Here is a 25902-nt window from a genome sequence, read left to right as displayed (position 1 = left end):
GGGAACACTTCCACACAGGGTGGGTTCAAAACATCAGAGCCTTGGAGTCAACAATCCCCCACACAAAAAGTAATGCAGGAAAGGACAGTGTTGAGGACCACTTACCACAGTAAGTGCTGCCTGTACCCCAGGCCTCACCTTATACGCTTCTTGCCCCATAAGCCTTTCATTTTTTCTGTGGGGGCTATTCCTGCTCTGGCACTTGAGTCTTAATTTTTTGACATGCTTTACTGACTCCTGGGGTGACCAAAACCCCCCAAACTATGCTTGGGAATAGCCCCAAGGGATCAGCTTCCATCATCAGCCGACAAAAATGAGACAAATAAATAAAGTCCTCTCAGAAGGTTTCTAAAAAAGAAGCAAATAAATAAAAGAAGTTCTCTCAGAAGGTTTCTAACAGTGAACGCTAAGGCAAATGACACCACTTATGAGAAGAGAGTCGCTCTGTAAAAGCTGGAGAGCAGCTGAGCAGCCGAGGAGGAGGATTTCCGAGGGTTTATTCCCTCACCATCACTGCCTGGGCTCTTCGGGAGGCCGCTCAGGGACTGAATTTCCCTCCACGCAAACGCTGCAGCAGGGACACGGGGCTGCAGCGCCCTGTGATGGCGGACGCCTTTCGGCGCAGCCTGGGCCTCGCTGAGGCGGCGCCGGGCCCCGGCGGCGGAGCGTTGCCGAGCCCCGGCCGCCTTCCCCCGGCCCCTCGGCCGCTTTCGAGCTGCTCCGGGGCCTCAGCAAGGCCCGGGGCCGTTCCCCGAAGGCCCCGGTGGCGGAAGCGGGCGGTGCTGGGCGGGCCTGCCGGGGGGAAGCCGGCCGAGGAGGGGCGGCGAGGCTGGGCAGGGCGCCGGGGAGCCCCCGGGGTCGCCTCGGTGCTGCGGCGGCCCCCCCTCCGGAGCCGGGAGCGGAGGGAGAGCTTCTCCGGTAGCGCCTCGAGAATGGTTTCTCCCAAAACGCGCTATTTAGTGTTCTTTCAATACTTTGGCACTAAATATAGGTAGGTGCGGGAGCCGCCCTGTGTGCTGCACGTGAGACGGTGCTGGGGGAGCCCCAGGTGGGCATGGGGAGGCTGCAGGGAGGCGACTGAGGAAAAAAAAAAGAAAAAGAAAAAAAAAAGAAAAAGGAGTGCAGGAGTTTGGGGGAGCACAGAGGATGTTTGGGAGAGTGCAGAGATTTGCGGGGGGGTACAGTGGTTTAGGGGAGAGCTACTACACGTGCCAAGTCGGTGAGCATGGGCAGGGGATTGGGCTGTGCTTTTCTACTGCTACAGATAAATATTAGAGGGTATTTTGGACAGGAAAAGCAGAAAATGGGCAAAGGGAAAATGTGAAAGGGCAGAGAGGAAGGTGAATTTGGATATAAGTCGGTGGGAGTGCAGGTAATTACATTTCCTGCTGTGTGGTTTGGGAGAGCCGGCGGTGTGGGTAGCTGTGGACGGGGTGGTTGCCCGCGCTGCCCTGGAGATGCAGGTGGAACGAGCCATGGTGCAGAAAGGTAGCTGGGACTGCCTTTCCCCAGGCCTTAAACATCCCACATACGTAGTTAGGCTTGTTTACATAAAAAAGAGTGTGTGGGAGAATTATTGCAGCCCCAGCTTGTGGAATCGTGCCTATCTGCATGAGGGTTTTCCAGAATAACACCACCATAAGCCAAAACCCACACTTCTTTTGCACAGCAGAGTTTGTCTCGTTGTGGGTACTGGCCTAAATTACCCTGCGTGGTTGCAGGTAGGCCGAGTTTGGCCTCAGGACATCTCTCTGTGCTTCAGTGCTTTTTGTGAGTGGCTGTGACTCCTGGAACAGCGAAGGAAGCTCTTCACAAGTCGTCTTCACGGCCTTCACATCCGCAGGGCCTGCAAGAAGGGGTCCTGCAAGTGGCATCCAAATCAGGCCCTGAAAAATCTTTACCTGCAAACCCTTTTCTAGTGGAATTTGGCTGCCTCATCTTCCCAACCCAACATTGCCCGTCTGAAGGACCAGTTCAGGAGGTAGAATTGGAAGGGTGATTTTTGTTTCCAGTCGTCTTTCCAGAATGCCACCACTGCTTCTGTTTTCATGTCCATTTTTCAAAGTGTTTTGTCCCTGCAAGCTGTGTAAAAAGGTCGAGGTCGCTCAGCAGCAAACAATTTGATAATGAGTGCCCAGCATTAACTTCTGGATGTGTTGGTGGACTCTGTGTTAAGACATTGGGTAGAAAATGCAGGGTCGCGATACGTATCAATAATTATTGTATTTGTTTTGCTCTGCAGTGGGGTCATGGAAACTTCAGTTAACCAGTCAGGGATTGGAGTCCAGAACTATTTGGAGGTACGTCCTTGCTAATCATATTGTCATTAAAATGAAACTTAATGGTTTTGCCCAGGTCGAGTTTGGGGCAACGTTTGGCAGGCCAGGCCCTGCCTGTGTATTAATAGCCAACATTTTCATGATTTGTTCTCATTACCAGTCAGACTCTGTGGTCACAAACTGGAGCAGTGCTCCATGCTGTGCCTCAGTTTACTGGGTGATGGTTCTTGCTTCGCCTTGCCAAGCAGCCCACAGAAGGAAAGTGTGATGAGTTAATAGTTTGAAGAGGAGTTCTCAGGATGTATTTGAATGGCTCCTTGCCTGAGACCATTGTGGAGAAAGTGTATAAATATTGTGCAGATCTTGAAAGAAGAGCCCCAAAGGACTTTCTATCTCATTTATCTAATCCTCTGAACCATCCAGCGTCTCAGCCCCAGGCGCCGGACTTTGGGTGAGCCCAGCAGTTGTTTTGCATTATCCAAGTCACTTTGTTTTAACAAGCGAATGGGTAGGATGGGTGATTAAAGGGGAAGAAAAAAAAAGAAGAAGAAGAAAAAGAAAAAGATAAACTTATTTGGTGTTGTCTTTTCACAGTATCAGCGTTTTGCTGGCCAGTTCTGGGATATGTGCTTTGCTTTCATGTGGTAGTATTGATGCTGGGCACTGCTGAGCAGGGCTGTGTCTATTAGAACCACATGAGATGTCTTAAAGCAAGTTTAATAGAAAACTTCTGGGGCCTGTAGGAATTTATCTTCCTTCCTCCATTTCTGTGCAGCCTTGAACTTCATAACACTCGTTTCCAAAGCCAGGAAGGCAACTGAAGGGAAGGGCAAGATTAAATCTGTAATGAGATCCTTATTCCATTCTATGTACATTCAGACGTTTGTTTTGTTTGCCATTACAGGCAAGCAAATAACCTGTGAAGTGTAGACTCTGTGGATCAACAGCTGGTGTCATTAGAAGTAGAAAGGACTGGTTTGTGAGGGTGTACTGCAGTCCTCCAAGTGCCAAGGTAGAGCTGCTGAGCTGTGGCTGATCCGGAGGCCGGTCTGTAACCCTTTGTCACCGTGTCTGTATCATACAGGACATGCGGAGGTCTGAAGGAGCTTTTTAATATCTCTTTGAGGCAGGCTTTGCAGACAAATATATTTGGAGACAATATATTTGACTTGAAATACTTGCAAGCCCAGCTTGCTTGTGGTGGGTCCAAAGCAGAATTCCAGACCTTGCTTTCCCAGATCAGGATGTTTGAGACCTGCGATTTGTCCCCCTGCAATAAGGAGGGACGTATACACGCTGCAGGACTCCATGCTCTAGTCTCAGTTCTTACAGATGCCCCTCCTGGAAAGGAAAATCTCCCGTGCAGCACCTTTTGCTGAAGTGGGCAGCTGCTACTTGTGCTAACAGGCGCCGTATGCGAGGCCTGCTCGGATCTACAGAATGAAGTTCCTTTTTGTGTTTGGTTTGAAGCATCTCCTGAGCGTGCTGTTTCCCATTGTGCTGGTGAATGCTGCCCAAAACTAATCTTCCCACGTGAAGCACTGCTTTGGCCAGCAGCCTTGTGCCAAGTCCAGATATTATTCCTCATGAAAGGAAAAGGGGGAGAAAGAGAACACAGATGAACTCTGTGCTATGCAAAGCAGCTTTGGTACAACTTCCCTCTCTCAGTTAAGAAAAAAGGAGGATGAAAGAAGGGAAAATTGACTCAGAAGTGTTACCTTCATTGCCTGTTTGTATAATAATTCCAGCAGCATGGGAGATTGCTTTGGAAACCTTTCCTTCCAGCAGAAGCCACTTTCTCGGCCTTTTCTTCTTGGCTTTCACTACGTTTCTCTCTTCCTCTGAGGATGAATTAGATTCTTAATTAGTTTCAGTTGACATAGCACCCATTGAGTCAGCAGGGCTGCGATGACTTGCAACCAGAAGCTTGCACATTATTATTTATTAGAACCCAGCAACTTACAAATTGTGCAGCATCCCTGGCAACGCAATGTAATTCCTTGTGTCTGTGCAAGTAAAACCACCGTGGATGTCTTCCACCGATGAAACCAATAAGCAATCCAGCTGCTGGGAAAGAGCAATAGACACATTAATTTTTCCAAAATACCCCTAATGCACGTTTTTTCTCTTGAGCACACCCATCCTCAGTTGATCTGTCAGGTTCCTTTTGTGGTTCCCAGATGCTCTGCAGGGGTCTTTGGTGGCTGAGCATCTTGAGCAGTTTTTTATTTAGCCTTCAGGGAGAGAAGTGGATGAACTTTTGCTTCCCAGCCATCGCCGGTGTATGTTAACAGGCCTGTTCTTCATCTCCCCTCTCCAGCATTTGTACAGGGGGAGAAGAGAACAGAGCTGTGAATAATAATAGCAATCTGGAATGTGGATTCGTATCGTTCTGGCACACAACAATGGAAATTTCAGTGGGATTCAAAATATGGAAGTGCTTAGTGAATGAAGCTGGTTAGCAGAAAAGACCTACTAAATGCAAGTAACGCTTTCCCCTGCATCACTGCTGTGCAGGGTAGTACAGGTGCAGAGGGACGCCCAGGGATGCTTGTTGCTGCCCCAGGAATATTGTTGTCTGGAACAGTTATGGCTCAGGAAGTAAAGGCAGGATGGAAGTGGGGGCGATCCAGCTCAGCAGGTGCCCAGCCAAGATTTCAGTGCCTGTAACCAAGCACCTGCTGAAGAGAAGGACACGCGTGCTGTCTGGCCTAAAGAAGGGAGCAGAGACCTGCGAATTTTGAGAACACAAAGAGGAAAACCCAGCTCCTTGATTCCTGCATCTCCTCTGCTGCTTTTCAGCTGGGCACCTGCGGGTAGATTGCTTAACTTCTGCTTCAGCTTCCCCCGCTGGAATCCAGAGATGATGCCCAGCAGGGCAGGGGCCTGAATTAGCGGCAGGAATTTTCAAGTTCCTCAGATGACAGGCCTGCTTGGTTTAGGCATTTTATTTTTTTTAAGGTCAGGAAAACCTGGTTGCCACTCAGGCAATTACTAAATGTAAATAACACATCTCTTTTTTGCAGATCAGCGTGGGTTACGTGAACAGATCAGAGTATGTAGGAGCCAGCAGAGGACGGTACCAGCTGCCTGTAGGCGCCCAGGCCGTCTGGATGGCACAGATAGCAGACGTACGCATAGGGAAGGGGTCAGTAGTGAATTGCCTGTGAAGAGGTTGAGCAGTTCCGAAGTTCTCTCTGCGAGGAGATTATTTCTCTCTGTAAGGAGAAAGGCGTGCAGGAGAAGGGCAGCTGTGAAAACACCCCACCTTGGAGCTGCCGTTCAGTCCTACGCCTCTGTGGGTTCCGTGGCCGGAGCGGGGAGGCAACCAGATTCACCTCGGAACCTGCAATCCTCTCCTCCTCCCCAGTCTGCTCTCCAAAAATGCTTAACCCTCGCAGGCAGAGAAGAGATCCAGACCTTTCAGTGTTCCTGGTATCCAGCTCTGTCCAGATGCAGTGCTTGAAATCGGATGCGGTGCGGGGATCCAAAGTGCTGCGTCCAAACTTCCCCAAGGCCATAGCAAGAAAAAAGGAGGATGTTCTCTCCTCTTCTCTCTTCCTCTGCCTCCCCTCAGCTCTCTTCCCACTGGCACTTTCGTGCCTGGCAGGAAAGGAGGGGGAGGAGAGGCCAGGGGAAGAGGAGTCTGCAAAACCCAAACATATCTTTGCAGAAACTTTGCTCTTAAAAGCAGCTTCTGCTTTAAGACAAATTGCTGAGGCACATGTCAGGGTCTGCTGCAGAAAACTATTTGATTTCTGTCTGCTTCTCTCTGCTTAAGGGTGATAAATAAAGGTTTTCATTGCTAATTGTAACCACATGTGAACTCCAAATAGAAGGATTAGGAAGGGGAAGAGGCTAGGGTCATTTCTGTTCTGTTTCCCAGGCCTTCCTCTGCCGCTCAGTTACGTTTTTCCTTGCCTCCCTGTGCTTTTTAATGGTGTGTTTCTGAGAGCCCAGAATCCTGTCTGCTCAAGTCGTAGGAATCTGGAAGGCATCTGTGAGTCAGCAATTCAAGCTTTATTGACTCTTGGTACCAAATTGAAATCTAATAAAGACCACTGCTGGGTTCGCTGCTCAGGAGGGGAGATGGGAGAGCAGGAAATTTCTAGCCGTTCATCTGCTTTTCTGCTTTTCTTTGTTTGTTTTCCCCAGTCTTGCAGATACGCTTCATTCATAGACCCTAATAAATTACATCGGATTTTCTGTCTCAGGGCCTGTCGTCACAAAGACAAAAACTATTTTGCAGCTCTGGTAACCTACTTTCCAACCTTGCTGTATGGAAGACCTGCTGTGGTTTTAACATTGTTTTAGGAAGTTGCTGCAGTCCCAAAGGTTTCTGACCCACCAGAGTTTGCCTTTGCCCCTCACCAAAACCCACCCTGCCTTTGCTAAACGTCTGGGAAGACCCTGAAATAATTAGCATCTAATTAACTGTGTTAGCATCTCTCCCTCCATTTTGTGTGCGTTTTCTGATCGTCTTGATTAGAAGACACTCTCTTAAGGACTGTGGAAGAAGGGAGTATCAGGAAGCTCCAGCGTGTGACCGCTGGTGGCGTGTGGTTGTCCTGTGGGTATTTATGCCTGCTGGGATGGCTCAGCGTCTGCTCCTCCACTGCTGGTGTGTTTTATGAGAGCCGGTGCCTTGATTCTTAGATCCATTTATATATCTCAGTGGGACTAATAAACGCGTTACATCAGTGCTGTGCTGCTTCTCGTCTGGTCCCCGGCTCCTCCTCCACTCGTAACAACTAATGGAAGCGTGTTGCCTCCTGTAGCCCTGCTCCTGTCGGGGGTGGAAAAGAAATCCTGCCTGCAGCAATAGCTGCAGTATTTTACACCTTTTTGGCCTGCTCTGGAAGCAAAGGATGCAGCCTGAGCTCCGTCAGGACTCTTGGCTGTGATGGCGCTCTGCCATCCCCGTGTGTTGGTTCTGTCCCTTCGGCGCTCGAGTTCTGCAGCTTTCCAGGAGCGTGCACCGTGCTGATTCTGCCTGCTGCTGGTGGAGTCTGAGTGCAGTTCTCAGCAGTGAATTGCAGGGGTTGTGTCTGGGCGTAAATGGGTAACTCTGCCCTCTTTTCTACTCACCTAATGGTATAAAGCAAAGGATATGGAGATACCAAGGACTGTGGTTAGCAAGGAGGAGGGCACTGCTTCTCCTGTTCATGGTTCTGTCTTGTGTTGACTTGCAGAAGGCAGCGCAGAACCTGAAACCCGTTGTTCCCATCAAGTTCCACATCTCCAGCCGAACAGACAGTGGCGTTCACGCACTCTGCAACGCTGCTCACCTCGACATCCAGCGGGCGCCTGGGAAGCCAGCTTTTCGAGAGAGAGAGCTCATCCATGGTCTGAATCACTACCTGAAGCCCGAACCAATCCGGTGAGTTGGTGGCAAGTCAAAATCTTTTATTTCACCCTTGCTGGAGAAGAGGGGAGATGCAGGAGTCATCTCCCATCTTCACTCACAAGATACATTTTTTCCTGTTTTGTGTGTTGGCAAATCACTCCCGTGCACGTCTCTCTGCTACTACCAGACCCCTTGTACATTCAAGACGAGTGCTGTTATACTGTTGCTCTTAGGAGATCATCTGTGCTGGCACCACTAAAACGAAAAATCCTGTGAGAGACGGGGGTCACCATGTGAGTAGTGAACCCACGGGGATGACTCTCATTTTCCGTGAGCCGGATACGTTAACTTTCAGTGATGCTTTATTCCCCAAACTCCCCCATTTTCTTTGCTTATTGAACCAGCACCTAACAAAAGCTCGGCTGCAGTATCGCATCTGACTCGTATCTGTGCAAAAAGATGAAAAACGGACAAAATTGCTTTTAGTGTTAGCAGCCTGCTCCTCCATCGACATCAACTTCTTTTCTTCCCAGCTAGACCACAGCTACCACATGACATGATTTAAAGAAGTTGCATGACAAGCTCCAGTTTAATATTTTTGTAACAAAATTGGATTGGTTTTGCTCAATGGGATAGATAAACAGTCCTTATCCTGTACCCAGCTGTAAATGACTAGGGAGAGCTGCGTGTGCATTTAGTAAGGGGGTTGGTACAACAATTTGCAGAGAACAGAACAGCTGCCGTTTCTTTCTCCTATTTCCTTTTCTTCTTTCTTTCTGTTGGAGTTATTACTTCTTGCAAAATCTCAGAATGGACTTACTCTGCATGAGACCCAGGTCTAAGTGCCCACCCTCAAAGGCAAAAAACCAGCAGTTTTTGCCAGGAACTTGCATCCTTTAGATAAGCAATCGCTGTGCCTTGTGAATTTTTCAAAAGGTGGATTGAATTTAATTTGCTTTGCTTTCCTTTCCAAGCTGTTGTGCAGTTTCTCTGTCAGCTGCCAAACAGTTGCTGTGTTCTTCCCCAAGCACGGGTGCGTTTTTATGGTTAAAGTGTAAATCGAATGGAATATTGGGGTTTTTAGGCTAAAAACCAAATCTGGGCTGGTGCTGTGGAATCAGCATGCCATCTACCAGCAGCTGCTTTGCAGCTCTCTGCTTTTTCTTGTGCTACTTTGTCTTATCTGCATGAACTGAAAACTGTTCAAGGCACAGACCGTCCCTTATGAGGAGTGTGGCAAAGCACTTCAGTGTGTTGTACAAGAAAATGGGTGTTTTATAGGGAGTATTTGGGTGAGCAGCAGAACCGTGATGCAGGACGCCAGGTGGTGATTACTCAGAGGACCTGGCTGCTCTGTTTCATGTTACTGCACTCTGGTGCCATCAACATAAGGGAAGATTATGGAGACAAATTCCCCGTGCCAGAACAAGAACCCAGGACAAAAAAGCAAATCCCTCCCCACCCCAGTGATGGGATTGTTGTAAGAGTAGCGGCATGACTACGAAGCACCCTCCCCCTTCCCACTTCACCCAGCCTGCTTTATTTTCTAATCTCCTCTTTGTGAAACAGGGCCTGACCCGAATGCTGACGCAGCAAGGCCTGGGATTTGGGGGCTGACATCATACTTGCATCTGTCCTTCGTTTTGCAAGGGAGGATTCCAGTTCTCCATGGCCCGTGGAACAGGGAACCCAGCTCTAGGTGTGCAGGCACTCAAACAATTTGGGGTCTGAGGGAAGGAGAGATGAATGATGACGTTTCTTTTCTCCCAGGAGGTCCTTCACGTGTGTCCCCCACTCTGTGTAAAGTAAAGAGTGAGATGGTCTGGCTGGGTGAAGCTGTGTGCGCTCTGCAGAAGGTGTTGAGCTCCAATTTAACCAGCTTTTGACTTTTTCAGAGCGTATTGCAAGCATTCAAACCTTCATCTAAGGTAGGAGCCTGAGGAAAGCTATCCCAGGTTGCAGTCTTCTCTAACCTTGACTGCTCAGGTGGGTGTTCAGGCACCTCTGCAAGGTGTATGCCTCTACTTTTGGAAGCAGTGAACCAGATTGCCTGCCAGAGGTAGGCGGCTGGCCCACGGATGTGACAGCAGTGAGACGTTGCAGCATCCCCCGAGGTACCCACGACTCTGCCGCGTTGGGCAGACTCCAGTTAGGTTGCAGAAATGCTGCGTCTGCATTAGCAGTGTTAAGCAGTGCTTATCCCCCACCTCCAGACTTCTGCTGTGCCATGTCTAGAGGGCACCTTAACTCCAGGGAACGAACTCCAACGTATGCTGATGGTCACGAAGGCGTGAGATGGTGGTGACCTATTACAAGATCCCACCTTGGTACCCTCTGCTTGCCTGTGCCAAAGCCGTGCTTTGTGCCTGCAGCTCTCATGGCCTGAGGACTGAGCTTTGCACCGCGTTCCTGCAGGATTTCTGGAGGTGTATGGCGGTGGTGCTTTGCATTTATTTAAAAGTGGGACCTTTTCTCTGGGGGCTCTCAGCTCAGGGTGGCAGGAGCAGAAGCTGCAGCAGCTGTCTCGGAGCCAGCTGCGTTCCTTCACCCCTGAACAAGCACCAGGGGAGCCATCGGAGGGTAAAGGGGAATTGTAAGTAAAATCCTTGGAATCTGAGCTCGGGAAGGAGGGGGGGAAGGCGCTGTAAAGGCCTTGTTACGGGAGGCACGTAATTCCTGTTGATGGCTGGGTGTTTCTTTGCTGTTGTTGCTTTAACCGAACGTTTCCCCCAAATACTTCCCGCTCCTCTTAAACCCCTTCAGAAAGGGTTTTGGGAGCAGCGGAAGGACCTCACCACTTGACAGTCCTACACCTACAAGTCTAGTTACTTCACTGGCCTCTTGAAGTAGCAGCCAGATTCCCTTGCTTTGTGAGGACAAAGAAAAACAAAGGAAAATTTTGACAGAATACAAAGGAACAGAATTGGCACAAAAGAAAACACAGGGCCGTGTTTGAACTACACTGCCGATTTGGAGGTGTCACACTTGTTGGGATGAGTAAACACCTTTTTGCAACTTTGATGGTTTGTCCAGCCATTCAGACAAACAGATTTGTGTTCTGGCCTCTCGCTGGCCAGAATGGCCAAGCAAGTCTCTCTCTCACACGCTAGCCAAGTTGCCTGTTTAAGTAGTGCCTAGGAGGTACTATCCCTTGACAGCTTTCACCTTTGACATATATACAAAGAGTTTAATGCAGCTGCTGTGTAGGAGAGCTGGAGATGAATTCTTTTCAGACTGCGGCGTCTATTTAAAAAAAAGTATATTCCGAAGCAGAATTTGACTTATGTGAGGCTTTGGTTATTATTTTTGCTCAGACTGAAAACTAGGTCAGCATTTGCACACCCTGGGAGTCGAACACTTTATGGATGCCCTAGCAATAAGAAGGAACCTGAAGTAGGTCACAGTCTTGATTACCTTCCTTAAAACACTCAAACAGCTGTTTGGGAGTCAAAGCTGGCTGATTTTCCAGCCAGAGGGTACCATTGCCATAGTCTGTTCTGTGTCACCAGCTGCAGAATCTCAGCCCCTCTCCCCTGAATTTAGGCTTGTAGCTTGTGGCTTGTCACGTCCTCGAACCTTCTCGTCCTACCAGACCATGGCACGTGTGCAGGGTTGCTGTTGAAGAGAATTTTTTAGCTAGCATCTTCAAAAGGAGGCAGCGGTGGGATCTCACAGACGGGAAGAGCTAACGCCTGGCAGGTACGTGCCAGGAGGTGGTGTCTTCTGATAAATCCAGGACTGTCCCTACCAGGAAGGCAGTCTGAGGTTATCGGGGTGCAGGCGGCAGTAACTTCTCCCTCCTCCCTTGGGCTGAACCTCTTAAAAATGGTTCAGCTGCTTTCCATTAAGGAGCTCGGTGACAGGCATGAGTCTAAGTGCATGCAGCAGCCAGCCCTCCCTCCGTAAATAGTACTCTGCCAAGAAGAATTCTCTCCTAACGCTGCGTAGAAAGCTCAGCACTTTTATGTGGTTGCAGGCAGGGGGTGATGGAGGGAGACATCTTTGTGAGAACTCATTAGTGTCGATAGAGCTTGGAAGGGAAACCAGATTCCGAGCTGGCTGGCTGTATCGTCAGCAATAATGACCTGCTTTGTAGCTTCGCTGCACGACGGGTCTCTTCTATCAGCTGATCTGCCTTTAGATCTGCGTAGCATATTTGAAAGGCTCTTGTCCACAAAGATCAGAGCGTATTCCGCAGGTGGGGCGACCTGAGGAGGACTTTGCTATCACCTAGGCAGGATAGAGCAGTACGGCAGATTCACACCTTCTGTTCTGGTTCCAGTTTTGTAAGTACACCATAAAAGCTGTCTGGGTGGCAGCAAGACAGAGCTGGGATTCCCCCCACCTCCTGCAAATTGGCACTCACTTTCTGTTGTCAGAGGAGAGGGAAGGATGTCCTGCTGGAGGACACCTCTGTATTTAACACGTTGGTGTTTCTCCTTAGATGTCTTTGGTTGTGTTTATTTTTTTTGCCTTCAGACCCTTCTGAAATGTAGGCTCTGTCAAAAAGCTGAAGAATGCTAAGAGTGTTTATTTACCAGCAGCCTTGCAAAAATTGGGATGTTAACAAGGCCTGAAGCGTGGTATGTTTGAAGAACGGGTGGAATAAATACTGGAAAAACACTCCCAGCTTGAAAGAGCCTATGGTGGCAACTGCATCTGCTAGGAGAGTCAGGAAAGGATGCCTGCAGTGAGGAATCGTGAGCATAAATGGGTTTTTCTGAAGGAAGCACTCTATCAGAGGGTATAAAAGGACGTTTATTTAATAAAAATCACATAAGCGTTAACACGAGAAGCTCAAGGGAGATGAAATGCTTGTGGAGACATGTAGACAGAGGAAAATAAATGGAATACTTAATTATATTACTGTGTTTAGAGGAGGCTGGAGGTCCTAGGTTCAAACTCCATTACAGGCCTGGAGGATGTAGTTTGCATTTCTTCTGGGAGTTTATAGCAGTGGACTTGTTATTGCAAATCTTTGTGCAGGCCTGCAGCTCAGCTTTAATTTCTTCTTCTGTGGTCTGAGCCTCTGCAGTCAAGGGGTATGAGCCAGAGGCGCTTAGGCTGGCAGGAATCCCTGAAGCACCAGCCTTTTGAAAGTAAATAAATAGGTTTGTCTGTTGCTTGCTCCCAAATGGTGTCAATTTTTTTGTCTGCCTTGGATCCCTTCTTCTCCATAGAGCAAGCTCCAAAGCGAGGAGGGCACGCGGCAGGAGAGCAGCTGCCTTCTCATGAGTGGCGTCCCCTAAAGCAGCAGCTGCAGAGAGAGCATCCCGTTGAGACGGTGGCTCCTCGCCGTATGCTCCCAGCAGTACGGTGAGAGCCACGACGCTGGGCTAAGGGAAAAATAACTCCAGCAAAACCTGCTGCTGACATCTTCAGATCAGTTGTAGCACTCTGGGGGAGGTGCAGGGAAGCTCTGCTTTCTCCCTTGCCAGACAGAAGGGTGTTTTCCCCTCTGACAACCTTTGTACCCTCCTTCTGGCTACCGAGCTGTCCCTGTTCGATGCTAATAGTGGCGTTGGCTTAGGGAAACCAGGCAGTTTCTCCCGGTTGCTTGTAAGGGGGAGTCCAGCAGCCTTGCAGGCTCCTTGGATTAACTGCCCAGAGTCGCTGGAAGGCGAGCAGACAGAACCATTCCCCGAAGCCATCTTCTGCACGTGTGAAGTGTGAGGGTCCCCAGGAGCTCTCCTGCCTGCAGCATTCTGCTCTTTGCAGACCCGGTGGTGGTGGGATGCTCCTTTCTTTTCGCTGCTGCAGCAAAGGCCTGTTTGTCTTGGAGGTTGTGGGGGGAGGCAGGAGGGAAGTGACCTAGTTTCAACTATTTCCATCTGCTACAGTGAGCTGTGAGGCTGCCTTAAGAGGGAGCACAGGGAGTGCTGCTTTGGGCGTGCAGGTATCTGGTGCTGGGAAGTTCCTGCTTGTGTGTGGGGCCACGGCTCTGCAAAAGGCTTGGGCGTATCCTTGTGAGGGGGTAACTCACTGATGGCTGTGTTGTGGGTTTTAGTGCTTTCCAAGTCGTGTGAATCCAGGTGTTGTGCACCACCGAGAGCGATGCCAGCCCTTCTCGTGGGTGCAGCAAGGCCAATGGGAAATGCAGGGGAAGGCCTAGGATGTCCCATTGTGTTTTAGCGTTTGCAGACAGTCACTTGCACCAAGAAAGGGATTCATGAGTGAGAAACACAGGAGTACCCGGGCTGTAAGTTCTCCCTTATGGGCTTGTTAAGGCTGCTTGACTTCGTATTTCCCCTTACCCACATATCTTACAGGACTGGATCAATTGCCAGCAGAAGTGGTTCCAGCCCGATGTCCGTTGGTGTGCTTTTGTGATGGCTTTGACAAGCAAAACAGGAAGGTGGCTGTTTTCCGTCACCTCTCAGGGCATGAACATCCTTGTCACAAAGAAAAGCTTAAAACTATTTGACTCCCTTCTGCCTATCTCTCTAGCAAAACCGGGGTTGAAACGTGCTCTAAGTATGCGCTGCTTTTTTGCCCCCAGGAAGATGCTGAAGCATCTGGATGGAATGCAGTTCAGGTGATCTCAGCCCTCCCCAGTTTTCCTTGAATGAATAAGGGTCTGTGAGCCAGAGGACTATCAACAAATGCTGAAATGCCAAGGGAGTATGTGTTAAAATGCCTCTTCTGTGGGACAGGGTTGTTGGGAACTCCACGTGTGCCAGGGCAGAAAGAGGCAGGAAGGTCAGAGGGAGACAGCTGAAAGGAAGTGAATTTGGAGAGGGAAGAGACATTTCTTGGTGGTAGCTGTGGCCGGGACATCTGGTTTTACCATCTACAAAGCTTCTCTTCCAGCTAAGTTGATGCTGTCCTGGAGACTTGAGGGCTAGACTCAGAGGGCTTTGGAAATATTACTGTTATGGTAAGTAGTCTTTTGAAGGCAGGCACAAACACACTGCCTGTCCTTTGAGTCAGTGCTTCACAGCTGCACTAGGGCAGTTCTGAGCCAAGCGAATAGGTCTGGAAGAGCTCAGCAGCTTGGGAATGATGCTGCATTAATTAGTTTCTAGCTTGCCAGCCTGGAGCAGGGACAGAGTAAGCATTTCTTCGCCTGTCAAATTCGGCGTAGAAATTCCCTTTATGGCTGTGCATTAAGGCAGTCAAATCTTTGAAAAAATGTTAGGCTGTGAGCGTATCTGGGTGAGGGCCACAGGCACGGAGATGTTTTCTTACAGGGCTTTAAGGAGACCACTCTCCTTCTGTTTTGGTTGGCCTAGTAGGGAAGGTAGTGGATGAAAAGTCCAAAGGGAATTATTTCCACAGCTGCTTTGGTACAAAGAGGATTAATTGCTATTTTCTTTGTTCTTCTAGCATAGTGGGGATACCAAAAAAATTGGTAGGGGTTCTTGTGAAATACACACTTGACATTTGGAACAGCCACTGCAAAGCTCAGGACCTGCTGTGGTCGTGGTGTAGCACAGCATAATATTCTCCATATGTGAGATACATTTCATCCTGAGGATCTTGGGAAACCTCAAGCATTGCCCTGCTTGTTTGTTTTTGGAGAGCTTTCCCCCAGGCGATTCACATTTGTGCATGCATATGAACGTTTCAAAGAGCGTGCACACACACGTGTGCCTTCAGCACCTAACTGGGGGGGAATAACGCAGCCCCCTCAGCGGTGCTTCGCCGTGCCATCCCCGAGAACAGGAACCCGAACGTGACATTCAGGGGAGGGAAAGCTGTTGGCAGCTGAACTTGATTATTGGCTGGAAGTTCGGGCCAGGATGCTCGGAGTCGCACCAGCGAGATCGCTAGGAAGCGTGTGGGTTTACAACAGCAGCAGTGTCTCCTGTAAAGAAGACTACCACAGCATGCCAGCATTTATTTCAGTAGCTGCTAAAGTGTGTTAGAAGGGCACAGTGTTGGCAGACACCTGTGGCAGCCTACGCTTGCACTTCTTGGTTAGCAGTCAGCTACTGACTGGCGGGAGAGCAGGATATTTGGTGTCTTGTAAGTGCAGTTTCTCAAAGCATCCATTGCATGTCTTAATTCCATACATGTGGAGCCCAGCAAAAGTGTGCGCATCGGTGCGTGACGTTTCTGTCTTTGTCATGACGTTTCTGTCTATCCCATTCTCTTCTTTTCTACCAGCATTTTGAGTGCCTATCGAGTGACCAGTGACTTCCACGCACGCTTCTCGGCGCTGTCAAGAACCTACATTTACCGGCTGCTGTTGGGCTGCGCTCACTGGTCTGAAGTACCCGTGTTCGAAAGGGACCTGTGCTGGGCTCCTCTGGGGGGGTAAGTGTCTCCAGAAACCCTCCCCGGGCAGCTGCCTCAGCGTTTGGGGAGGAGGTGATGTCCGTGTGTAAGACCAGACCCCCAGTTCACACTGGAAAGAATTCTCTGTTGAAATCAGCGGAACTGCACTGAGTTACGTGCGGTGAGACCTGGGACTTAGAGCTCTTTTTGATTGTGCTGTCAGCTCTTCGTTGTGCCTGCCATTACCGTGCTTGGCACTGCTGAAGTGCTCGGTGACTGGGGTCGAGTCCCAGAAGGCAGGCAGCAATGAAAGCTCAGAATTCTTGTTGGTTTTTTTCTAATTTTTGGCCTGTTTCTGGTGATGGCTGCATGTAAGCCAGCTTTCTCCTTCCCAATCTGGGTGCTTGTATGTTTGAATAGTAAGTGAGAGCCCATGACTCTGAGCAGCCCTACGATAACAAACCGGCGTGTCTGGCTCAGCGTTCATCTGTGCTCGTGGAGTAGCCACTGAGTCATAACAAATTAGTGCTTGTATGTGGAAGGGAAGAAAAACAAGTTCAGTGCCATTTAAAAACACTTAGGACATGATAAACAGCGGGTAAGGAAGTAACAAACAAACCCCAGAAGAAAATTTGTAATTGTCTTTTAGATGAGGTTGTACTGAGATAAATACACGTTCAAGAATACTGGAGGCTTTCACAGCATTCTAGTTTCATTCATGTCCAGTTTGCACACCCATTCCATTCCTATTATTTCCTAATTTCATCTTTTCAAAGGTTTGGAAAAACATCACAGTGTTTGACATTTTCTTACCTGGCAACATCTTTTTGAATTTATGAGATACTGCAAAGGATTTTGGTTCTCTTGTCCTCTACTCTAACCAACAGTTTGGACAGAGCTATTTTTAATTCAGTTGTTATCGAATTTAATTAAGATCCTGCAGCACAGCAGGATAAAGGTTTGTGAAGAAGACTGTGCCTGCCGACCCCTGACCTAGCCTGGGGTTTTGAACACCATCAGACCTCCGGTCATTTGGCATCTTGCTTTGTGGTTTGGGCCGTTCCAGGAGAAACTCCTCTTGCAAAATGCGTTTCCCCAGTTCTGCAACGTTAAATCTGCATGCTAGGGTTAAGCCTCTCATCAATTAATTAGACTTTGATGCACACAACATACTTGGTCCCACGTAACGCTCCTCTCTTTTTGCTCTGCATGTTTAATTTCAGCTACCTGGACGTGCCTGCCATGCAGGATGCGGCGCGGTTCCTGCTGGGAACCCACGACTTCAGCACTTTTCGCTCGCTGAACTCTGAAACACCCTTTCAGTCTCCGATCAGAACCATCGTCCAGGCAGAAATCCAACCCTCTTCTGGTTTCCTGGCTCACCACTACGAACCCAGGTGAGAGCCTAGCTGGGGAGCTGCTCTGATCAGCTAGTGCTTGCTTGGTCCGAAAAGCTGCTTTCCAGCTTTGCGTTGAGAACTGACCTCCTCCTCCTCCTCCTCCTGCATCGCCTTCCCAGCCCTGGGTGGTGTCAGCAGGGCTCTGCCTGATGACGGTATGGAAAGGACATTTCTTTCCTTCTCCTGCCCAATGTCCTCATGGAGAAAGCTGAACAGGCCTGAGGGTGGGGGAGCTGGTCCAGTTGTTTGTGCAGTAAGGCAGGATGGTGTGAACTGATGTATGGAGCCTGGCACAGAGCAATCCTAGGGGGTGCTTCCAGCATTTACACTCGTTTTGGTTGCTAAAGGCCAGCCCTGCCAGGGGACGGGATTTTTTTTTTCCTGCTTCTATCCTAGCTTTGCCTACAGGCTGCAAATAGGAGGACAAAAAACCACCACCTAACACCTAGGTCACTGCTCTAGCTCTGCAGATCCACTCAGTTCACACCAGCAACTCCTGCCTCCTTCCCAGGGGATGTTGATGAAGGAAAACCCGATATTCCTCAGTCAATACATAAACAACAGATTGTTGCGTGTCAGGTTCTTTCAGGACCAGGTCTTGCAAGTATTGAAATGAAGTGGCTGGATGTCTTCTCTCCCTCTAGCAGAAACTGAAGTTTTTTTCCCAGGAAGATCACGGGTACTTAGCATCCGAGCATGGCCCCTGCTTCCGTGCCTCTTTCTTTCAGAGAAGTGTGGCTGTCGTGCTTCAGCTTGAGAGCAAAAGCTGCTATTGTTTGTCTCCAAACCACGTTTGCCTTGTTTCTGAGTAGAAAACCCTCTTCTTCATAGTTTTCCCTCCGTTAAATTTGAATACCTCCTGAGCCGCCTGCAGCAGTGAGTGCCACGCTTCAAGCTTCAGCTGGGCCTCGCTGCAGTTTGCAAATAGCCCGCTCTTGTCTTCCAGTGGCGTGTTTTGCCAGCAGTAGTGTGGGACAAAACCCAAAAGGGAGCTGCAAAAACAGAGAGATCTGTATGCTCTGAGTCTTTCAGTTCCTCCCAGTCTCCCTATTCAGGGTCAGGAAGAAAAAGGCATTTTGTCCGATCGCTGCTTTCCCTGCTCGCTGTTGGTGCCTCTCAATACACAGCCGCGTTATGAAGAGGCACCCAGTTGGGTGCAGCTCCCCGCTGGTGCTCCCTGCTGCACAGGCACACGGACACGGGCAGCCAGCACCAGCTGCAGCGCTTCCTTCCTGCCTCCTTGCAGCACTGTCCCCCCCCGAGAAAAGGGGGGGGGGAAACGGGGGCTGTCACCTGGCTGCACTCCTGCTGCTCGTTATCGGGTTGCCACTGTCGGATGGGGAACGTGGCCTCCCTCCCTCCGGGGTGGTCATACCTAGGGACACGAGTAACAGCCAAGGGCGTCACCCCCAGGCTCATCCTGTCCCTTGTGATGAGAAGCAGTGTGAGTGGCAGAGACCTGAGCTAACATGAAAACAAGGTAAGTATTAAGTAAAACAAGTCGTTAAGTCTCATCAAGGCCACCTCTGAGTGCCTAAGGGCCAGGTTACCTCCCCAGTCCAGACCTGCTGTTGTCAGTCCAATCGATGAGATTTGGCACAGATCGGCTTTTTTATGTCTTCGATTTTAATGTAAAAAAAGGGAATTTGCCACTCCTTGCATAACTTGCTGCATAAATCCATCCCACACAAGGCCAAAAACAACTCACGAGAGAGAAAGCAACCCTAAAAATTGGATGAAAAGCAGCAAAGCTGTTGCTGATAGGATATTTTTGCTTGGTGACACACGCAGCCACGCTTGTGTTTTGTAACAAGCCGTTTTTATAAAAGCGTCGATATCCATTGATTTAGTGAATGTTTAGGCTGACGGGGGTGGCTTCGAGTAGCCTCGTTTCAATGTGTTTAAATAGCACTTAATTAACAAAGCGTTATAAAGGAGTTGTTAAATAATATAAAACAACTTTCTGACCTAGAGAAAAGTGATCCGGGGTTAGTGGGTTTGCGGCAGGCTGGGTGGGTGGTTTTGCTTGGTTGGCTTTGGGTTTTTTACGGCGTCCTAGTTCCTTCTGATCTGTAAAACACTCCCTGTGGGGACGGGTGCAGCTGTGGAGCTTGGAGTTTGGCTCTGCCCACTCTGCAAGTAAGACAGCAAATATGCTCGAGGTGCACGTGTATTTCTCCCTGCAGGAGCAGAATGAACCGTCCCCGCAGTGAAAGGCTCTGATAGCATTAAAAGCTTATAAATAGATTTTTTTCAAAGTCTAATCTGCGGCGCTTTATTTTCTGCTTCGGAGGGAAGAATCCGCAGAATGATAAAGCACGGTCTCGTAGCGAAATAATGCAGCTTTTCATTCCCATTCTTCCCTTCCTTTCTGAACTTAAACCAATCTTCTGAATTGACCGCTTGTCCGCGTAAAAGGCTAACTGTTAAAATGATTCCTTCCGTCAAACGCAGTTGCTCAGCAACAGTGGAAGTGGAGTCGGTGTTCCTGCCCTACAGAATGCCTTTGAATGCTAAGGATGTGTTCGGAGACTTAGCCCCGTTCCTGGGCAGCGACTGCTGTCACCTGTTTTCGAGCTGAGCATGTATTATTCATCGCAAGGTGCTGCCTTCTGCTGCCAAGTGGAAAAGGCAGCCAGAAGTTTGGCTGGTAAGCAAAATTATCGGCGAGATTGACAAGGAAAAGAAAGTTTCCCTCTTAAAGAAAAATCCCTTGTTCTCTTTCAAAGCCTACATGGCGTTTTTCCTGAGTACCTCGAGCTGTCTTTCACAGCTTGGCGTGTCCTGTCAAGGCCACCAAGCGAGGAGAATCCTGGCTAGAGGCCGTGCATGCAGTTTGGAGGGGGGGCTTTGCCCCTCTTTGAAAAAGCTGCCTCTTGTGCCTTGCTAGAGCCGAGCAGCACCGTGACCTCCATGCGCTGGGTCTCTGTGCACGTGCCTCGCGCCGCACGTGTCCGTGTGCCACATACATCGTGCTGGAGGGAGAGCAAACTGCATGTAGGTGACAGAGCATTGTCATTTCCCGACATGAAGAGGGATCCGGGGGCAGAAGCTGCCTTTGCATTTGCCAACACACACAGCAGGGAGGGCGAAAAGCAGCGATTTATCTGTGAATCCTGAGAAGACGGCTTGTGGCCGCTCCCTACAGTGACAATTTCACAGTTTCTCTTCCTGCCAGCCCTGCTCTGATGCCTGTGAATCTCGTTGTCCCCACTTCATCTTCCTCCTGTCCTTCACAGAGCTCTCTCCCCTCCCAGGCCATGGGCAGCCCCTTCCGTGGTGCCCAGGTGTCCCTAGTAAGCCCAGCCTGTCCTTGTGAACCCCCCAGGCAAATACCTTGTGGCTGTGCTCTTCCCCCAGCTGTTGCCAATCTTTGTAGCCCCGTGGTGCAGGTACTGGGCTCGCTGCGAGGAGGAGAGGCGAGATCTTGTGTGTAGGTGGCTGCTGTTCTATGTTGCACAAGGTAAACTTGTCTCTTTTTGTTTTAGGAATGCTGTGGGATATAAGGAGTGCTTAAAAACTGTTAGCTAATTTAGCTTTTGTTGTTGTTTTATTGTACTTTGATCCAGGTGACTTCTGGTATTGCCTGCTAGCGTGGCAGTCTGGGAGTGCAGGTTCTGAAATGCAAACCTGCTTGTTTTGGGGCTCTGTTGGTACATCTGACGTGTGGGGATGTTCCCACATGGCTGCCTAATGCCTGTATCAGTTTTTTTCATCTGAAGGAAGGAGATGTGCACACAGCTTCTTCCCTGCAGGACTGCTCTTGAGAATGGGGTTGCGCTGGGTTTAGTTTTAGGGCTGGTGCTGGGACATCAGCAAAACCACAACGTTTTTAGAAAGCAACTCGTGAAGATTTGGCAGGGGATGCAAACATCAGCGAGGCGTTGGACTAGTTGGCCTCGAGAGTCCTCGCAGGGAGGTGTTTTGCAGCAGCCCGAGGGCCCGTCTGGCAGGCTGGGCCTTCAAATGCTGGAACAGAAGTCATGCTTACCAGTTTCTCCTCCATCTGAAGGCTTTGGATTTGTAGCTGAATTGTTGCTCCTTAATCTCCTTTTCCATCCTGGAGGTGTTCTTATTGATAACTGTCTTTTGTTCCAAATCCTGTTAGTTTAAACTGATTATTTTTTATCGCGGGGAGCTTCGGTGCAGCTTAGTGGTGGCACTAAGCCATCACTTGCTGCTGTTAAACTCCCCTTTTAGATGCTCGAAATTCGGGTGAAGGAAACGTTATTTGTGCCCAGAGCGAGTGGCAAAGCAGCCGGGGGCCTGAATGTGTTGCCGTGCTTCTGTCAAAGCTTCTCTTCCCACGCAGAGCAGCGTTGAGCAAAGATGGGCCTCTGCCACGTGCAGGGTTGTTGGGAGTTGAAGTTTTGGGGTGGTAGGGCCTTGGGGTCATCCTGCCTGCCTTGGGGTATGCGGCAGCCTGTCCCTGGTGGGCAGCTTTGCCTACAGCAGCTGACTCCTGGCGGTCCCAGCAGGGCAGGAGAGAGCCTGAGGAAATGAATGACTGCCTCTGGTGCCGTGCAGCGCCTGCTTCACGTGGCCCTCTTCACTCTTGGGACAGCAAGTCTGCTTTTCTCATCCGCTTGCATTGTTCCTTCTCGTTGTTTCTCGTTATTGTTACTTCTCCCTTATAGAACAATGATTATTTTTTTTCCCTTTCAGCCGTGACTGACCTATGTAGTCGTCCCCAGCAAAGATGCCCAGCAGCATTTGGGTTGGAAGAGTTGTGCACCGAGTTGCTGGCTGTTTGCAATTTCAGCTTGGTTCTGCTGTTGACTTCTGCAAAGGAAGCTGCCCGCACTTGGTTTCGCAGGTTCCTGAGTGATCTTTGAAGCAGGCCTGGAAGATCTCAGCTTCTTACTCATTCTGCTCGCTTGCATTCAGCTGCGGTTTGTACTTTTCTTGTGAGAAGGTCTCACGTTTGAGATGTGATTTTAAACACTTGTTTCTGTTTCTTCCTTTAGGGGACTGGAGTTTTGGGAGTTGAAGTTCAGGAGCAAATCGTTTCTTTACCGGCAGGTACTGTTCAGCTCTGTGTTTGGCACATGCTTTGCCTCCAAGATCCACAGGATCACTCTCGCTGTACCTTGGTCAGATTTTAATGTCGCATCCCTGTTTGGTGTCATCGCAGGGCTTCATGCCATACAGGGACCTGGCCTCAGAGGGGCGAGGCTCTACATTCGCTGTTTGACCCAGCAAAACCAGAACATCTCAGGCCTCTGTCTGAAACGACCAAAGTCACAGAACCATGTGGGAGGATGGAAAGTTTTGTTTTCCACAACCTCCGTCCTTGCAGGCTGAGTGGTAAAACCAAGAGCCATATGTTCCTGCTCTGCCGCGTGGCACCGGGCCCAGCGAAGACCGCCTGGAATTTTACTTTCTGGCTTCGGAGCATGAAGTAATTCTCGGCGTTGCACAAAGGAGAGCTGGGAAGACCTGCAGCAGCTACGCAGGCACGGCTGCAGGATCTTTCCCTCTGTCAGGCTGACTAGCCTCCGCTGGGTTTCCTTTGAAATAACTCCAGTGGGGTTTTTGCTGCTGTCCTCAGGGGAGATGGCTCTCCCCGCAGCCTCATGGATCGGGAGCTGGCTGTTCTGCCTGCCTGGCCTGGCCACGGTCACACTCTGGAGACAGAGTAGGCAAGAGAGGACTTGTTTTTGGAGGAGAGAGGGGGTGTTTTGTGGGAACAGCGAGCAGCTATTTTTTATTCTGTTTTGACAAACCCAATTTGTTTTTATCCTGTGCCAAGCAATGCTCTGTGGGCTCTCTGACAGTGGGTGTCTGGATCTGAGCAGGGGAAGGACGAGAACATGCTTGAGAAGGCTTGGTGTACTGCAGGGATTTGCTTCATCAGATGCTCTTGTGACAAGGAGAAAATGCTGGTAACCCGTTCAGTGCATGAGACTGGAAATGCTGCTTGGTGATGTTGTGCAGAAGGAAACAGCTACAGTAACACGGAGCCTGATGCCCTCTGCGAGCACAGCAGCAGCCTTGGTGCCAGCTGGCAGCCTGTCGGGGGAGCAGGAACAGGCTGTGCTTGGTGAACTCGCCCTCTTGCACCTGAGCATCTGCTTCTGCACTCCATCACAGAGGGGGTACGAGGCTGGGTGTATAGCTGCTGCCTTAAGTAGTGCCATCCGGATGCTTTTGTAAAAGAAAAGGGTTAAAGAGCCTCAGAAGCTGAACGTGTTGCTTTTCCCTGCACGCAGGGATACGCCAAGCCCGTGGTCATTGCAGCTGCCTGCCATTAGTCTGCGTTTACACCAGCTAACTGTGAGACATCAAAGCTAAAGGCACGGCATGCAATGACCTCTAGTGAGGGGTAGGTAAAATAACACACGTCAGGGATCTCTGCTGCTTCTCTGTGCCGCCAGAATGGCCCAAAGGTGGGCTCTTGGCACAACATCGTGCAGTTTAAGACTGGAGCAGGTAGGGAGAGACTGTGCCTGCCTTTGGGTAAGGCATCTTTGCTATTTGGACCTTTCTTTTTACTAGGGATGAGCCTGATCAGGTTGCTTAGTGGACCTTGGTTCATCCTTTTGTAAGTGCTGATGGGTAGGACACTTGGGCTGGTGCTTCATCACAGCACTGCGCTTAAGCCTTTGGAGAAGGTCGTGTGCTTTCTCTTTCCTCCTTCAAAGGCCGTAAGTAGAGTGAATGTTTACTCAGGCCAAACGACTGATCGTGCCTGCACAAGTGGGGACGTGTTCTGCACGAGGAGGTGAGCAGCGGTCAGGACTCTGCCCTCGGAGAGATCCCTTTGGTTCACGAAAGGGGTGAACAGCACACGGGGCTGTGACAGAGCCAGTCACAGGCAGTGAGCATCTGGTGCGCAGGTGGCATTGGCAGGCATGAGTCCCGGCACAGAAACTCTTCGAGGGGTGGTTTTTAGCCAAGAGCATGCTGAAATGAGAGGGGCGTGCAGGCAGCAGGTGAGCGCTGGGTGTGAAGTTTGTGCTAACCCAAGGCTTGGAACTGCTGAGTGTGGAGGGAGGGAAGGGAAGCTGGGACATGCAGAGGTGTTCAGAACCCCACCTCGATGACTTGGGGGGCGTCCGGTGGGCTGTCTCACTCGGCGCGGTTTTTTTTCCTTTTACATTTTTGGCTTTCTGAGAGAGAAACAGGCCCCTCCGTAGTCCCCCCACCTGGAAAGAGTTACGTGTGTGTTAAGAAGCTGTGAACCCCGCTGTGAACCCGGCAGGCATGTGTGAGCTTCCTGCCTCAGCCGGGTGTGTGGGTGCTGCTGCTGGCTCTGAAACCAGCCGGCCCCTGCTCAGCTCTCTTCCCACGTGCGATGAGAGCGAGCCTCCCTCCCGGGCAGAGCAGTGGAGCTGGAGGTTGTGTTCCAGGTCCTCATCCCATTCTTCATAATGCCCACAGCTGTAGGGAGGGAAGAATTACAACAAGCAGAGTAATTTTGCCCGTTGTTTCCCTTTTCTGCCACCAGCTTTGGCCTCCAGAAGATGCTGTGGCAGTGCCCGCTGCAGGCAGGCTTAGCAGCCGTGCGTCCTGTCGCTCCCGTCGGCGCAGGACCCAAGCTGCCTGTGCGATCCCTGCTCAGAGTGGAAAGAAATCAGCCCCCGTGGGGTGACCGCAGCTGCTGGGGCGTGCTCAGGGACTAGGGAGCGTGGTGCTTCTGAAGAAATACGCACTGCAGGTGTTCCCTGGGGGTACGGGATGCCAAGCATGTACAACGGCAGCCTGGACTGGCTGAACCCTGATGGGCGAGCCTGTGCCGTGATTGGGATCCATCAGTGGCATCTAAAATAAGGCCCAAAGCATCCTTCGTGTGTCCTTAACATCCATCTGGAGCAGGAGCAAAGTAGTGGCACTGGGAACAGCTGCTGATGGGGGGGGAAAGCAGAGGAACCCCAGCAGAGGAACCTTCTCAGCCACGTTCTCTGTCTTTCCAGGTCCGAAGAATGGTTGGGGCTCTAGTTGCAGTTGGCCGGGGAAAGCTAACGCCTCACCATATAAAGGAGTTACTGGAGGTAAAAGATGCGCGGGCTTTTCCGCCGCACGCCATGGCTCCGCCGTCTGGACTCTTCCTAAAATCCGTGGAATATGACGAAGCAGGTGGGTGACGGCAGGCAGAGGCTTTTTGGGAGTCAGGCCTAACACCAAAGGGAGCAGAAATGTCCCCGTCCCCCTGGGGCTGACATCACATTTCTCTGCTGCTTGCTTTGTCGTAGCAGTGATCCTTCCTGCAGTCCCCCATCTCCCTGCACATCCCCACAAACGTCTCCCCCGCGGTGCTCTTCCTACCAGTGCGGGTGGTGGAGCTGCCTGTGCCAGTGGGGAGGGAGCCCAGGCAGGAAAAGACCACAGATTTAAAGTGCTTTCTGTGCCATCTTTTTCCCTAAATCAATGGGTTTTGTTTATTTTTTCCCTCTCAGATTTGCACACAACAAGGGCCCCAGGAGAGTAGGAGCTCTGTCGGATACAAGTGTCTGGAGGACTGTTGGTGTGGATGTGGCACTGGGGTCTGCAGGGCACACAGCGCATGGTCTTGTCTCAATAAACATCACTGACTGTGACCGCAGGCATCTGCCATCGTTTGTTCTCGCTCTCTGAGACTGCCAAGGGGAAAGGAAGGACAACTCGGTTCTGCTTTCAGATAACTGCTTTTTTGTCTTTTTCCCCCCCCCCCCCC

At 50.2% G+C, this 25902-nt stretch overlaps 1 protein-coding gene across 1 annotated transcript; it reads left to right on the top strand.

The window, feature by feature from the left end:
• The first annotated feature begins 766 nt into the window (after positions 1–766).
• On the top strand, positions 767–25786 carry PUSL1 (pseudouridine synthase like 1). Its single transcript, XM_035557704.2, has 8 exons — positions 767–991; positions 2243–2300; positions 7472–7659; positions 15736–15885; positions 17070–17243; positions 22214–22268; positions 25163–25325; positions 25646–25786. Exons 1-8 carry the CDS (start codon positions 933–935, stop codon positions 25675–25677), a joined length of 879 nt encoding a protein of 292 aa, XP_035413597.1. The 5' UTR covers positions 767–932; the 3' UTR covers positions 25678–25786.
• Positions 25787–25902: the final 116 nt, after the last annotated feature.

Source organism: Cygnus atratus, chromosome 21 (genome assembly GCF_013377495.2).
Source record: "Cygnus atratus isolate AKBS03 ecotype Queensland, Australia chromosome 21, CAtr_DNAZoo_HiC_assembly, whole genome shotgun sequence".
NCBI classification, from domain to species: Eukaryota; Metazoa; Chordata; class Aves; order Anseriformes; family Anatidae; genus Cygnus; species Cygnus atratus.
The sequence above is the reverse complement of the archived record's forward strand: the minus strand, read 5'-3'. Positions and strand labels throughout refer to the sequence as shown.